The sequence below is a fragment of the Martes martes genome, assembly GCF_963455335.1.
Source record: "Martes martes genome assembly, chromosome: 8".
In the NCBI taxonomy this organism is placed as follows: Eukaryota; Metazoa; Chordata; class Mammalia; order Carnivora; family Mustelidae; genus Martes; species Martes martes.
Genome location: NC_137895.1, coordinates 3,423,448 through 3,439,045, shown reverse-complemented (window position 1 = coordinate 3,439,045; position 15,598 = coordinate 3,423,448). Strand labels below are relative to the sequence as shown.

General features: G+C 61.7%; 1 protein-coding gene across 1 annotated transcript in view; it reads right to left on the bottom strand.

Annotated features, from left to right (window-relative positions):
* Positions 1-15,598, bottom strand: part of CELSR1 (cadherin EGF LAG seven-pass G-type receptor 1) — a gene marked incomplete at its 5' end in the record, with an annotated part of 130,807 nt that overhangs the window by 57,525 nt on the left and 57,684 nt on the right. Inside the window, 2 exons of the mRNA XM_080811676.1 lie at positions 271-386; positions 5,357-5,579. Of these exons, the coding sequence (XP_080667802.1) occupies positions 271-386; positions 5,357-5,579 (339 nt within the window). The remainder of the gene's footprint in view (positions 1-270; positions 387-5,356; positions 5,580-15,598) is intronic.

Genomic DNA, 15,598 nt, shown 5'->3' with positions numbered 1-15,598 from the left:
ATGGACAGACGTGCAGCTACTCCCCGCGTGGAAATCTGAGCTATGTCTTCTGTATCTTCAGTGCCGTGGAGCACAACGCAATGAACACAACTGTGCGTTCTGGATTCCTCCCCCTCCCCACCCCCCCGCCCCAGCACAGATTCCTAGTGGAAACAGGGGAGCAGCGGGTGAGCACACGAAAAGGTGCTGCCCAGGACTGGGGTGGTTCCCACCGACAAGGTGCCCGCGCAGGGCTCAGGGAGCTGCTCCTTCCGGGGAGGGGGGGCCCACCTGCTGAGAAGGTGAGCTGCACCTGCTCGCCCACGATCTCCAGGGCGATGAAGTCGTGCTTCTCGTTGAAGCGCCCGTTGTAGAGCAGCAGGGCGTCCCTCTCCCGGGTGGCAAACCTGCAGGGCCAAGCAGGAGCACATCACAGAACGAATGAGCCCCGCGCAGAAGGCGTGTGGGCGGCGGAAGCAAGAGGCGGCCACGACGCGGCACAGCCAGCCTGCCGCGGCCGAGCGCGGGGCCACACTCAGGGAAAACTCTGATGCCCGGGCACTCATCTTTCTCATCAGCGGTTGACAGCCCATAAAACCTGCTTAGCGATGTTCTTTTCTGGAAGCGGCAAACCAGACTGCACAGAGGAATCTGGTTTCCACGGGCTGTAGAATACGAAAAGATGACATCCGAATGGTGTCCTAAAAGCCACTGAACCAATCAGAGACGTCTGACAGGAGCACATGGGGGGCATCTTCAGCTCCTGGAAACGGACCCCCACGCATGCTCACCAGGACACAGGTACGCAGTCCCCTCCCATGCAGGGAGGCTGTGTTGATGACTACCTCAGGGCCTTTGTCCCTTGTCTCCACCACTGGACTCCACCTACACCAGCTCTTTCCTCCCAAACATTACAGTTCTCCCTACCCCAGGACCTTTGCACCTGCCACTCCCTCTGCCAAATCCTCCCCCGCTCTGCAGATCTCTCCAGAGACACTCCAATGCACTTTATTCCATAACTCATTTTACCCACACTGTGCCCCCAGCCCCGTCGAATCTATCACATCATGCAGTTGATTTCAGAACTTATTCTGCTTGTTTATTTGTGTTTAAGAACCTATGATCCCGGGGTGCCTGGGTGGCTCAGTGGGTTGAGCCTCCGCCTTCAGCTCAGGTCATGATCTCAGGGTCCCGGGATCGAGCCCCGCGTCAGGCTCTCTGCTCAGCAGGGAGCCTGCTTCCCCCTCCCTCTCTGGCTGCCTCTCTGCCTACTCGTGGCCTCTGTCTGTCAAATAAATAAATAAAATCTTAAAAAAAAAAAAAAAGAACCTATGATCCTTAAGGGCGAGGGAATGACTCTCATTCAGTGCTGCATCCTGGAGCCCAAAACAGGGTCCACAGAAGAGCTTCATAACGATGGGCTGAACAGATGAATGCACGGAAGGCACGACTGACTGATCAAGCGGTTCGTGAAAATAAACAGACTTGTCAGAACTCACACTTCTGAAGAGCTAAGAGCCACTTACTTCAACGAGAGCTACACCCTCAGAGGTCCTTCTCCCAACCCCATGGTCCCAGGAAGGCCAGCCCCTCAGACCCAGCGATCCCTGTGTCACAGCCACGCCTCCGACACCGCTTACAGAGACCCTCGAAGGTGTCCTGTATGAACTTGGGACTGGGTCCCGAGTGGGCTGGATCGGGGGGCTGGAGGGGGCAGAACTACTCCCTTTGGGTCGAGGTTGGTTTCTGTTTCTGCAGGAGCGTCTGTCCGAACCAGCCTCAGACACGGGCTTCCAGCCTTCCCCGTGAGTTCCCTAAAATGAACGGTTCTCGTCCACACCTCGAATCCCGTCTGTTTAGAACACAGCGGGAACCAAGGACACGCTACACAGAAGAAACCCCCGTACAGCGAAGGGGACGCTTCGGGGCACGCAGGCAACAGGAGGGAGGAGGGGACAGATCACGGTTAGACAGACCCTCGCTGGGACACACCTGCTTCCCCCCGGCACTCTGCATTATTGTGTCTTTCTCTTCGGACCAAGCTGGGGGCTGGTATGGGGTGTGGGTGTCGAATGGTCCTACGTGCCCCCCAACCCCAGCAGGCGCCCGGACGTCCACTGACGGACACGGAGCGCCAACAGGGGACCCAGGGCCAAGGGGAGGGTCTGGACAGCACAAGAGAAAGAGGAAAGACTAGAAACAGCAAGCGGGACTTGGCGAGGGGCTGGGGGAGAAGCAAAGAACACAGAATGGGGGGCAGGGGTGGAGGGAGAGAGGCGGCCGGGGACGCGGGGCCTGCTTGGCTCCCAGGTGCTTGGCAAACAGGAACTAGGAAGGGGAGAGCTGAGACCCCCACAAACAGAAGCTGCTCCCAGGTGCTCAGCCCCCTTTCCCACGGTGTGCCCCAGGAGGCACCACGGCCCCCCACAAGCCAGTCACATCCCCCACAGAGCAGCGGCTCCTCTGCTCACGTTTTGGGAGGACTTGCCACGGTTTCTGCTGTTGGAAGTCATTCCTTCAAAATCTACTCACAGAGGCACTGGGGCCCCGATGTCCCGGCCACAGCCGCCGCTACGGGAAGCGGCACACAGGCCGCCGGCAGGGGTGATCATCTGAAAACACTGACTCTGACAAGCCAGCGGGCGCCCCGTTATGCTCCCCGCACGTTTAATCAAACGCTTTACTTTCTAGTCGCTGAGTCTGGAGCCCGCAGACTTCCTGTTGGTCTCCGCCTCCCGCACCGGGACGTCGGGTCACCTCTTAGGTCAGTCCCCGACAGGGGCCCCACCCGCCGCCCAAGGTCACTGCTGAGCGTGTGACAGCGGGCGGCCAGCCACGCCCCGAGGGGGAGGGTTGCCTACAGATGTCAACATCACGTGCCCCCAAACCAACGCCCGTCACGTGCCAGGGACACGTCTGCCTGAAGACACAAACGCCTCTGGTTTGGAGGGCGGAAGCCCACGGGAGCGCGATGTTCTAAACGTCAAGCCATTTTGGAGGCCGTGCCCGTGAGGTGGCCCTTCTGGGGCAGGTCTTGTGGGCAGAGAGCCAGGATGCCGGGCCGGGCAGGCGTGGCCCAGCTGAGCCGTCCACGCCGAAGGCTGCCGGGCCGAGCCCCGAAAGCCAGGCACACCCTCTGCACCTCAAGCCCTCACAGCACGGCCCAGACAGGGACCCCACTGGCTGTTCTAACAAAATGTGGCAGAGCCGCGGACTGTGGGTCGAAACAAAATAGCAACAACCTCAAAACCGCGGGCCCCCAGGTGACCCGAGTCTCAGAACGGCTGTTACACTCACAGGAACCCACCGTGCAGGCCTGGAGGGCCGTGGGGATTCCCGTGTCCCGTCCCCCCGCTCGGGCCTCAGGAAGGGGACGGCACCCTCAGGTCAGACGCCGGGCCTCGAGCTCCCACTTGGGCTCCATGGATCACGGTGCTCTGATTATTTGATTAAAGCTGGCATCTGAGGTCACTGGCCAGGAAGAAGTGGCCGGGCGCCTGCTGACCTCTGGGCACCTGGGGTGTCCGGATATAGGATGAAAAGCCCCTATAGTTTCACCCAACGGCAGACAGGTGCAGACAGAGCACCAGGGTCGACGGCAGCCTGACCCCACAGGCAAGGACACCAAAGGGGAGGGGAGCCCACGAGCAGACAGTGACCACCTGCCCAGCCAGAGCTGGAACACGTGTACTGTCCACCTGGGGAGGGGGCCTCCCCGGAGGAAGCGGCGGGGGGGGGGTGGGCCAGCAGGAGGTGGGAATGCACGGGTGAGGCCGCGAGCGAGGGAGGGCGGCCCCATCACAGGGCACAAGGTGTCAGACTTGGGGGAGTCTAGGGCCCAGGCCACAGAGGACCTGCATCCCGTTAGGAAGTGTGGGCCTTACCCCCAGCCGTGAGCCTGGCAGGACTCAGGCTGACTCGGGCCAAGCAGATGAGCCTGGCGCTGTCACACCAGGTCACCACGGAGAGAGGACAGGGCCAGGGTGCTGGGGACTGGGAAGGGAGAAATGTCCAGACAGGGGACAGGACCTGACTGAGAGTGAGAGCCTCAGGGAGAGGCCGAGGTGGGCCCTGTGCCTCAAGCAGCTCTGAAGAGGAAGGTTCCTTTCGGGTCTGGAGGGGAGCTCGGGGACACCTACTCAGAGAGCTCGGCGGGCCTGACCCCCCTGTCCAACAGCCCAGCCCTGCAGAGCGGGCTTCACCTGGGATTGCCACGTAATGGGGGCCTTTCCCCAGCTCTGACACCCAGGGTCCCGCCCCCTGGATTTTAAGATCCCTAGGGACATCTCTAAAATCCTTTCTGACTTACCTAATGTTACCCAGAGCGTCTCGTGCATGACAGGTGGTCAGTAAGCGCCGGAGCAAACAGCGCACGGGGGGGCCCAACCGCGCTCAACACTGAGAACGCGCCGTGTGGCCCTCATGCTGGCACAAGCTGGCTCCCACCTCCTGCCCCGTCCCCAGCGTCCTGCCCTGTCCTGCCCTGTCCCCAGCATGCTCACTGCACGTCCCAGGGACAGCTCTTCCCTTGATGCAGTCAGCCCACATTCCTGGCTCCAGGGGGCTTGGGCCAGCGGGGCTGCGTCCCGGCCACTCACCGAGGAGATCAGACCTCGTTCCCGACTATTCTGGGCTGCACCCTCACCCGTTCAGGGGCGGGACCCCCAGAGAGGAGCCTGTCCTCAAAGGGCAGCTCGCAGGGAGCCGCTTCAGGGGTGCCTGCTCGAAGGACATGGGGCGCTACATTCCCACTAGGAGACCTAGGAGACCACTCCCCAAACAACGGCACTAAAGACCAAACAAAAAATACACCCACTTCCCTAAGTTAAACCTGACAGAATCTTTAAAGTAGAGATGACAGATTTTTTTTTACAATTAAGTTAAACCTCAACTCTCTTGGAGAAACATCAGCAGACAGAGCGAGCAGCGCCCACGATAAGCCCACGCCGTGACCCCAGGTGGGGAGTGGGGCTGCCGGGCCTCTGGGCCCCGGAACGCAAGGCAGGAAGCCAAGCCGAGTCCGCCGTTGGGCGCCAAGCGCCCTCCACCTCCGGCCACCGGGTGTCAGAGCTACCCAGGTGTCAGCAAGTGGGCAGGACCCGAAAGGCAAGGGCTGGCTTCCCGCCGTGTGACCTGGGCCCTCGTAAGGGAACCATGCCGGGCTCAGCCCTCCACGGCCGCCGTCCTGAAAGTCTTCATTTTTGCCCCAGGGTCCCCCATTCCCGATTTGCAGGCGCCCCCACCCCAGATCAGCCAGCCGGTCCTACAGCCAGCCCTGACCAGCGGACACGGCCCCGCGGGCACCAGAGAGACGCGCCGCAGGGACCCACGACGCTCCAGCGACAGGAGCTCGGCAGGGGCGTGGGGCCGCACTCACGTGAGGGAGACGGTGAAGTGGAAACGCTGCCTCAGGCCTCGGAAGGTGACAAAGGACCGGGGCGGGAAGGTTCTGGTGGTCACCTCACAGTAGGGCCTCTCGAACTCGCCGGGAGGACACACGCAGTGGAAGCCGCCGATGAGCAGGTTGACGCAGGTGCCCCCGTTCTTGCACACCCCATGGGCGCAGCGGCCCGAGCGCGTGTTCACCTCGCAGTGCTCTCCTGGAGGACGAGACAGAGGCAGGGAGACGTCACCGCGAGCCCTGGGCCCCGAGCTGCCAGGGACGCCGCCTGAAGGAGCCACGAGGCCAGGCCGGGGGCCGAGCTGCGGGGTAGACGCCGCGGGACCCGGCTTTCCCAGAACCGCGCCACCGTCGTCCAGACGGGCCGCACGCCGGGGGCTTCCTCCACAGGGGGCCCCATCCCCGTCCCAGCCCTGCGGGGTCCCCACCCTCTGGGGCGCAGAGTCAAGTGCAGCCGTGAGCACCCCTCTCTTAGGAGAGAATCAGCTGGAAGTGATGAGACCAACAGGGGTCCTCACGCCCCTCCCGTGTCTGTGCCGGGGCGGCGGCCGCGCAGTCAGAGCAGAGGGAGACTGGGGAGCCGTGGGAGCGCCCTGCGCCCGGGCCGCCCCCGCGGGAGGCCTCCAGCCAAGCCCCGTGTCGGGCTCCCTGCTCAGCGGGGAGTCAGCTTCTCCCTCTCCCTCTGTGAGCTCGCTCGATCGCTCAAATAAATAAAATCCTTTAAAAATAAAGAAATAAGAAAAGAAATGAAACGGAAGTATGGCATTCACATCTAAGAAAAAATCACTATACAAAAACACGGCACGGAGAGTGACAGTTGTCAGCGGTCTCCTGCACGCCCCCCGAGGAACGAGTCAGGGACACTGGATGCCCGGCTGGCGCTGGCTGGCCTCTGCCCTCTCTGCTCAGGGCTCTCCCTGGAGATCCTGCCGTCCGCGCCCGGGCTTCTGCCGCTGCTCACGGCTGCACAGTATCCCGTGGAGGACCCACCGGCGCTACTGTCGCTATGCGTGCAAGCTATTTACAGCCTCTGCTGCTGCTGCTTTTTTTTAAGGATTTTATGTATTTATTTGAAAGGGGGAGAGAGAGAGAGCATAAGAGCAGGGAGAGGGGGAAGCAGGCTCCCTGCTGAGCGGGGAGCCTGAGGCGGGACTCGATCCCAGGACCCTGAGATCATGAGCTGAGCCGAAGGCAGACGCGCCAGCCCCGGACCCACTGGGTGCTTCTAAAGCTTCTTCTATTGCCAATTTCTTCTGGCACCTCCGTGCTGGCCTAGCCTTCACGCCCCCTGAGGAAGGCCTCACCGCACTGAGGCAGAGGGGACACAGTCTAGACTCGGATAATTACGACAAACGTTTCCCCGCTGCCCTTCAAACAGGAGGCAGAACGCGCCGGCCTCCGGCAGCAGCAGGCGCGAGCGCCCTACGAGAGTTTCCATTCGTGGCCGACGACAGAGGCGCCCTCTGTGCGTTTACTTCTGGGGAGGCCAGCATCCGTTTGTGTCTCATTGGCGACGTCGATCAGCTTGAGGTTCACCCTTGTTTATGCATTTGGGGCCACACAGAAAGGTTCCATCCGCGGACGGTCACGGTTCTTGATGGGGGCCAGCAGGACGGGGTGTGGGTCACAGACCTCCCGAGTCCCCTTGCTGCCCACTGACGGCAGCCTTCACACGGCAGCGGCTGTCACCGGGGCCCCCAGCCTCGTCTCAGCCGTCCGGGCCCACTAACAGAACACCGCAGGCCCGGTGGCTTTGAACAACACTCGCTCCTCACAGATCCTGGGGCTGGACATCCGTGATCAAGGTGTCACAGGCCAAGTGCCAACAAGTGTCTGGGAGCTCGCAGCACTCACGCGGCTGTCACCTACATGTGCGTGCACAGCGAGCCCGCTGGCGTCTCTGTGTGTGAGGTCACCGATCCCGCCGCAGCCCCAGCGAGCTGGGTGCCGACGCCTCCCAGCTCCCTGCATCCAGGTCGTCCCTGCACAATCCCTTGGCCGAGAAGCCGCCCTTGCTGGGGCCGGTCCCGCCCCATGAGTGGCCCGCAAGGAGTCGGCCCAGGGCTGGACGTCCGCAGAGTGGGGACACAGGTCAGCAGAGGACAGCCCTGCGTCCCCCACGCCCGCCGCCACATGCGGCTCCTCAGAAGGCAGACTGCCGCGGAGCCCAGGAGCGTGTCTCAGGCAGGCGACGCAGACACACGGGGTTCAGACAGCGCGGTCACTGACCAGCCTAAGGAGAGGCTTTGGGTCGCCCGACGGAATGCTCACAGGAGCTTATTTTGGGGGCACAGGCAAAACGGACCTGTGATGAACATGGGAAACGAATGGTGCTCCTGAAAACGTGTGCCTCCCCTCTCCCTGCCCGACGGATCCCCCAGTCTTCATCGCCGGTTGCAACAGTCCAAGAAAACACAACTCACTCAGCGAAGGTGACTCCAGTCTGAGCCCCGTCAAAAACAGGGGAGGGGGCTGCACGCCGCTGACGACTCACCAAACCCCATGACCGTGCAGGGCCAGCAGGCCAGTGAACGCCCCCGCCCCGGGGCTGAGCCCACTCCTCCAGTCCCGCTGGGCCAAGCAAGGAGGCTGAGGCCCGGAGCCCCGGCAGCCCATGCACCCGCTCCCCACGAGCAGGGGCCGGGCCGCCCCGCAGGCAAGTGCTCACAGAGAGGCCTGGTTCACACCCTGCTCCGAAGTGAAAGCAAAAGGACAGAAGCCCACCGACCCGCCCGGATCCCCACAGCTCTGCCCTCGATGGCACTGCTGTCCTCAGCCGGCTCCCGCTACCAGTGTGCTCTGCCCGCCCCAGCGCTGGGCCCCGCCACGGCACCACACAGACGTGTGCCCGCACACACACAGACACAGGTGTGCACGCACACCCCCCCACACACACGTACCCTCACACGTACTCATAACCTCACACACACATGCACTCTCGCACACACACTAACACAGCTGCACCCACACACCCTTACAATGCACTCATAACGTCACACGAGTGCACCCTCACACGTGCCAGCACACACCCGTGCCCTCACACATGTGCACACTCACGGTGTCACGCATCATGATGCTCACACTCCGTCGCACACCTGCTCCTACACTCACACACCCTCCCCCACACACTTGCGAGGCAGTGCTCCGAGCCTCCTCCAGGTGGACGGCCTGCGGCCTTCTTAAATTCTCTGCGTCCGTTTTCAGCCCTTTGCTTGCGGTGTTTGTCCTTTGTACACTTCACATTCTCTAATCTCTGCTGGAGAAATGTGTTTGACATCTGGGAGTGTTTGCTTTCCAAGTTCCAGGTGGGCATGTCGGTGGCCAAGCACAGTGTATCCTGGACCAGAGCCACCGTGCGGGGACAGGGCGGGGGGTGCTCCCCAAACTGTGACGGCAAACATAGGGAGGCTTGGCACGGCCCTTCCCCCAGGACTCCGCCCTGAGCTGTTCCAGAATCCGCCCCCCGGGCTGGGCCAGGCGCTCTCACGTCTACCTGCCCAGTGTGAAGCCCGCACCCCGACTTGTCCACCTGGGGACAGGAGGCCCCGCACACCGGCCAGAGAGCTCGGCCGCTCTGGCGGGTCCGACTTCGACCCTGCTCCTCGGCATTCGTGCTTCGAGAGCAGTTTTCCGAGGCCAGAGACAGACTTCCTTCCTCAGGGGGCGCGGGAAGGATAGCCACGCGGGGACTCGCGGGTGCAGACCCTCTGGCTGTCCACAGAAAGGTGGAGACGGTACCACGGGGCTCTCCCTGTCCCGCTCCTTACAGATCATGCGATGTTAAATAAGCTGTAAATCAAACCAGGTCCCCGTGGGGCTGTTTGTGTTGATTACCCGTAACACTTTTGGGTTGCTGTTTTTTTCATTTCCAATTCTATTCATCTTCTAGGGCTGCTGGTACAAATTACAACAAATTTGGTGGCTTAAAACCACAGAATCCGTAAATCTCTCACAGTTCTGGAGGCCAAGAGTTCAGAATTAAGGTGTGGGCAAGGCTGGTTTCCTCTGAGGCTCCAGGGGACGGTCCCAATCCTTCTAGCACCTTCTGCCTCCCATGGCTCCCGTGGCTCCCAGGCTTGTGGCCACGTCCTCCACTGTCTGCCTCCATCATCACCTGCGCACCCGCCCCGTGTCCCAAATCCACCTCCCCCACAAGGACACCCAGTCACCGGATTTAGGGCAGACCCCAAATCCAGGAGGATCTCCTCCTGAGAGGCTCAACTTAATATGACTCGAACGACCCTATCGGGAAACGAGGACAATCCTGAGGCTCTGGATACAAATCGGGGGGGGGACACACTACTTAACCTACTACAGCAGTCCTCCATGTTCGTCCTAAAGTTACGATCGCAGTAAATTCTGGCCTCAGCGTGTGGCGCCGTGAGAAGCAGCGTCTGACTCCGGGGCTGCACCCCAGACACCTCGCGTCTCCCCCCTCAGGAGCGCTCTTCCCCAACCTGGTCCGGAGGCCAGCGAGGGGGGCAGCACCCGGGCTGCTGCGGCCAGCATCCCACCCCCACGGCCAGGCCTCAGGCGCTCTCCTCTGGGCCCAGCCCCCAACCAACCCAACCACCGCCCCAGAAAGCCCAGACCTCAAACCCCATCCCCCAGGGTCCACCTTCTGTCCGGGGCGGGGGGCAAGCCCAGAGCCAGCCACCCCCTTCGCTCCCCCGTCCTCCCCATTAGTGCCACCCAGCCGCCTCCTGCGGTCCCGTGTCATGCACCTGCACGGCCGCCCACACCCCCAGCTATGCTGCTCCCCTCATCCGCACAATCACAGCAACCTCGCCACGGACGCCCCGACCCCAGGCCAGACACCTGCTGACATACAAACCTGCTCGTGCCTCACATAACGCCAGACAGAGCTTTCCAGAAGGCTGGTCTTGCTGGGTACCGGCTCTGTGAAGACCCCCCCCTCGGCCCTGGGGCCTGGCCCTTAGCCACACTCCAGGCCCCGTGCACACCACACCTGCCCACTGCACGCCCCACACTCCAGCCACATGGTCTCCCTCCTCACGGGGCAGTTGGGGGATGCAGCGGGCTGATGCAGGGGCGCCAACATTCTGGGTGGGTGTTCACCAAGAACAAAGATAACCCAACGGCGACCGTCTTCCACGGCCTCTGTCTCCTGGCCTCTGTGGGTGGCTTCCCTGGGCCTGGATGCAACCCCGTCTTGGGCAACCTCCCCTCAGCAAGCCTCTCCCGCTCACCTGACCTGGACCAGGGTCCCACGACAGATGCTAAAGGGCCCAGAAGCCTCCCTCTAGAGAGTGTGTTCCGGTTCCGGGCTGACACTGGCCACCTCCCCACATTCCAGGGAGGGGTCAGGGGCTGCTGGAGCCAAGCCTAGGAATGTCCGGCACACAGAGGGGGCCAGACACAGAGGGGGCGCCCGACGATGCCCAGCACGCGGCAGGTACATGGCAAATGCTCCTGAAATGAAGTCACGAAATGCCAGGATTTCCCTGGGTCGGAGCCAGTGATTAATGCTTGCACGAAACTGTAAAACCTACATAATTCATGTATTTGATTCAAGCAGTGTTGGGAAAACGTTGACGTAACACACAAAGAATTACTTTTATAGTTAAACACACCTTTTCGGAAGAGGCCAGTGAGAGGTCTGAGTGGGGTTTCCAATGACCTGGGTGAGCCTGGAAAGCTTCCCCTGTCGGGGGTCTGGGACCTCCACTCCGTGACCCCAGGTTTCCTGAGGGCGCTTCCCAGAGCAGCCACTGTGGCTCGTGGACGCTACATGATCGTCCGTCCGTGGGCGCTTCCTCTGTGATGTCTGTCCCGTGCAGTGGGGTGCTGGCCAGTCCGAGGGGCCAGGCCTCGGTGGGGGGCCCCGATGTGTAGCACTCTCCCACTCCTACGGCGTGCACACTCCCCTCATGGCCCATTTCAAGCTTCCAACTTGACACCCTGAGCACGGAGCTCGGAAGAGAGACTATAGATCGTTTTTAACACTAAAAATCATCTCACTTTAGGGAACGAACTTGGATCGAACTTAGTGAGCCCCATATCTTCAAGTTTTGATATAGTTCTCATAAGACACAACTATTAGGGTGAAATTCAAGTGTTCCCAGACATACTTCCTATCCTGAGTGAACGTCTTCTCCCCTTCTCCGGGAATTCTCACTTAAACGAAGCGTGGGCTTCTCTCATCCCACACCCTGCTTGGAGTCAAACACTTGCTCTGGGCCATTCCACTCTGGGGCGACGCTCCCCGCTCCTACCACGTGCCCCGTCCCCCGAGACGACTGCCAGCCCCGCCCCCACGCCCGGGATCGGGTTCACCTGTGCAAGCGGACACCCACGTTAATAATGCATAGTAACGCACCACGCCACGAGCCCCCTGCAGGGAAGGGACCCAGGCGCGGCCTCCTGCTCACGCCACAAAGGCAGAACCCCAAGCAGAAATTTTGGAAAGCCCCCCCCCCCCACCGCCCGAAACCATTCTTGACCATGAAACAAAGCTGGCAGGAGCCAAGGCCCCTCCACCCCATGGCCTCACGCACACGCCTGCGACAGGATGCCTGTCCCACACCAGGCTTGGGGCTGGGAGTGAGGGGATACTACGTGCCTACCCAGGACCCCAGCCCTTGGTGTCAGAGCCATAGACCCTCCAGCTGAGGGGGCTGAATCCCCTGGAAAAACCCCAGCCCAAAAGGGCTAGAGGCCAGGGCGTGTCTGCAACGTGACCACTAGAAACACGGGGTTTTGGGGGGGTTGCTGGCCACCCCACACTTGCTTCCCTACTGCTCTGAACCCCACAACATCAGGTAAGGGGGCTCTCTATGTCGCCATCTTGCAGACGGGGAAACTGAGGCCTGGCACAAGGTATCAAACATACCATTTTTTGTACGTAACAAAAATGCAAGGAAGAGATGTGCCTGGGTGTGGGAGGCTTCAAGCGGGATCTGCCCAGCTGTTGGGGGGTTGTGGCGTGAGGGGCCAGGCGACCACTCAGCCCCAGAAAGGGCAGGAGGACCCAGGTCCCGGCCATCAGGACACCACGCTGAGGCAGGAGGTCCGTGAGCGAGGAAGGGGAGGCCGAGCCCCTTGGTCTCACCATAGAGAGCACCGGCGGGCGAGTAAGACAAGGAAGCAGATGGCATAAGGGTGAGGTGTGTGTGCAAGTGTGCACGTACGGTGTGTGTGTGCATGTGGTGTGAGTGTGGTATATGTGCGTGCATGCATAGTGTGAGTGTGTGGTGTGTGTGTGATGTAGGGGACATGGGTGTGATGTGTAGGTTGTGTGTGGTGTGTGATATGTGCGTGTGCGTTGTGTATATGTGAGTGTGCGTGTATGCGTGCGTGCCATGTGTGGGCTGTGGAGGGTGTGCGTGCGCACGTGTGTGATGGTCACGGCAGGACGGGAGCGGAGGGGCGGGTCTGGAAGCGAGAAGACGCTGATGGGGATTCGGACCAGCATCTGCCAACAGCCAGCTCCGGAACTTGCCCCGGGGTTGCTCAGGGCTGGAGACAGATGACAGAGTCCCAGCCGGCCGGGAGGGGGGCACAGCCAGAGGGCGGAGACGCTCGGGACTGGAGGAGGGCTGGGGATGGGCCCCACGAGGGGGAGGGTGCGTACAAGTTTGAGGACTTAAGTTGTTCGATAAACAGAACGACAATTCCCTTCTAGTCCGAAGATCTAGCTAAGGGCTTCGAACTAGAAAAATGATAGTTTCCAAAGGCAGCAAGGGGAGGGCACACTGGGGGAGGCGCGCTCCAGGCCCCCTGAGGCCTGACGCTGGGGCAGGGCTGCAGATCGCTAAGGCCCGCGGAGGACAGAGCGGCAGGAGAGGGCGCGGGGCCCAGCAGCTCCGACACGAGACGGCTTCGGAGACGGGTCCTCGCCCACAAGGACGCGGAACCTGCCGGCAACCCCAGCCCGCCACCCGTCCTCACAGCAGAGGTCGGGTCACGAAAGGGTCTTGCCGCTGAACAAAACAGACACGGCCCGACGTGTGGTTCATGTCAGAAGCCTCACTCCCAGGAGAAGCACAGAGAACAAGGGACAGCGACGCTTCAGGGTCTCTGAAAAAAGGGGAGGGGACATTCGAAATGCTTAAACCCCAGGACAACTGGCCCATCCCTGCTTCCGCCCACCCAGGGCCTCAGCAACCCCCCCCTCCGCCCCCAGCATGGGTGCCAGGGACAGAGCTGTCTTGTTCCCAGCAGGCTCCTGACCAGTGCCTCAGTTTCCCCAACTGTAAATCCCTCCCTGAAGGCAGGATTTCTGGGCCTCGCCCTGGAGCGATCCCTAGCTCCAGGGGGCTCACGGGGGCTGGGGTCCAGGTGAAAGGAGCGGATTCTGTCAAGTTCTCAGCGGAGCACCCGGCAGGCTCTTCCGGCTGGCGCCTGTCAGTAACGGACTTCTCGGCACTGGAGGCCTCATCCGCCGCCCCCCACAGCCTGCCCCCACTCCCCCCTCCGCTGTTTGACTTTTCTTACCTCCCAGTGACTGGCTCTGCCCTAGAGCCTCCTCCCCCAGGAGGCAAGGCTGCCAGAAAAGGCCTCTGCAAAGAGCACGGACACCTGCCGGCCCCCCTCCCTGGCCCCCGCACCGAGAGGAAGGGGCGGCCAGAAGCCCAGACCACTGCGGGCTTGTCCGGGTTGGGCCTTCTCTGCTCCTTCTCGAATGACTTCATTATTGTCTCTGGAGCAATTTCCCAGAACCCCAGACACACCCATTTTTTAAAATATAAATAAAAAACTGCATTCCAGCAGGAAAGAAAAATGAGCCGGGCTTACCCACAGCTTCGCTGACCGGAGTCACCCGTGCGCCGGCGGGCTGAAACCCGGCTGACCGGAAAGATCAGTGCACGTTGGAAACGCCTCGTGCTTAAAGCAGAAGCCGGCCCCAGCCAGCCCCAGCCCCCGCCGCACCCGAGGACCCTCCTTTCAGTGAAGGGCTGCCCTCCCCACCGTCCGCCTCCTCATGCCCAGGAGGCCGTGGGGGGCACAGGCAGTAGGCAACCCTGAGGGCAGGTAACAGTGGCCCCCGAAAGTTATGTGCATGTCCTGATTATGAACCTGTGAACGCGGCCTTGCGCGGCAAAGATGCGATCACATCAAGCCGCCTGGGATAAGCAGCCCCAGCGATCCCACGTCCTTATCACACGTGCGAGGACAAAGGCAGATGCCAGGGGTGTGGCCCCTAGTCCAGGGCCACCCAGGCTACCGGGAGCTGCAGGAGACGAGGACCCTCCCCAGAGCCGTCAGGAGGGACATGACACCTTGATTTCAGAATTCTGGCCTCTAAAACCGTGAGAACGCACTCCTGCCGCTGTAAGGCCCCCAGGGAAGCCCCGGAGCCAGTCTGAACCACACCAAGGGGACCGGCCGGATTCTGGCCTCCAGAGAAAGCTGCAGCCCGCGAACTTCAGGGGACCAGGAGCTGTTGGTAGCAAAGTGCCTTCTGCCCCCCAGGCCCTCGTGGTGGCCCTTGCTGGCAGCGGCCGAGGACCCAGGAGGCGCTGAAGGAACAGAACTCAGGTGAACTTCACCGAGCTGGGCTGCCCAGACTGGGGGTGGGGGTCCGGGGAGGCCAACCAGAGGGCCCTGGATGCCATGGAGACGGGGTCCATGGAGCTGACCACCAGGACCGAGTGCCCAGATCCCCATCTCAGCCCCTTCAACAAGGGCACTTCCAACGCCTCCGAAGCAAAGTCACGGTCCTTCTGAGTCAGGGCCTGGGCCCGGGGTGTGGGCTCAGAAGGATGCTGGTGGCGGCTCGGGAGGTGTGTAGGACCCACAGTGAGACGAAGCCTGGCAGAGGGTCCTCACTCAAGCCGCCTGGGCCCGGCCCACCTCCCCTGGTCCTGGCAGGACACAGCTTTCCCAGAGCCCTGGGGACACCCACACCCTGAGAAGCCACAGTCCCCGTGGTGGGACCTTCAGGGCTCCCTATGCGCCCACCTGGGGCTCTGCAGCTGCCTCTCTCCAGGTGTTGCGGTGGTGCTGGAGCGGGGGGCAGCGCTGCACGGCTTCGAGGCCCCAGCTTTGGGAGAGGTTGTCAGGGGAGGCCCTGGGACAGCCTTGTGGCCTGGGCGTCCATCTGCGATATCTCCAAGATGACATCGCCAACACAGGACTATGATTTAGTCCTAATGACAGAGACATCCGAGGGTGGGAGGGAGGCTTGGTGCGGGGAGGTCTCCTCAAGAGAGGGTGTGCAGGTGGGGACGGGTGGGGATGGGGGGGGCCCTGCCC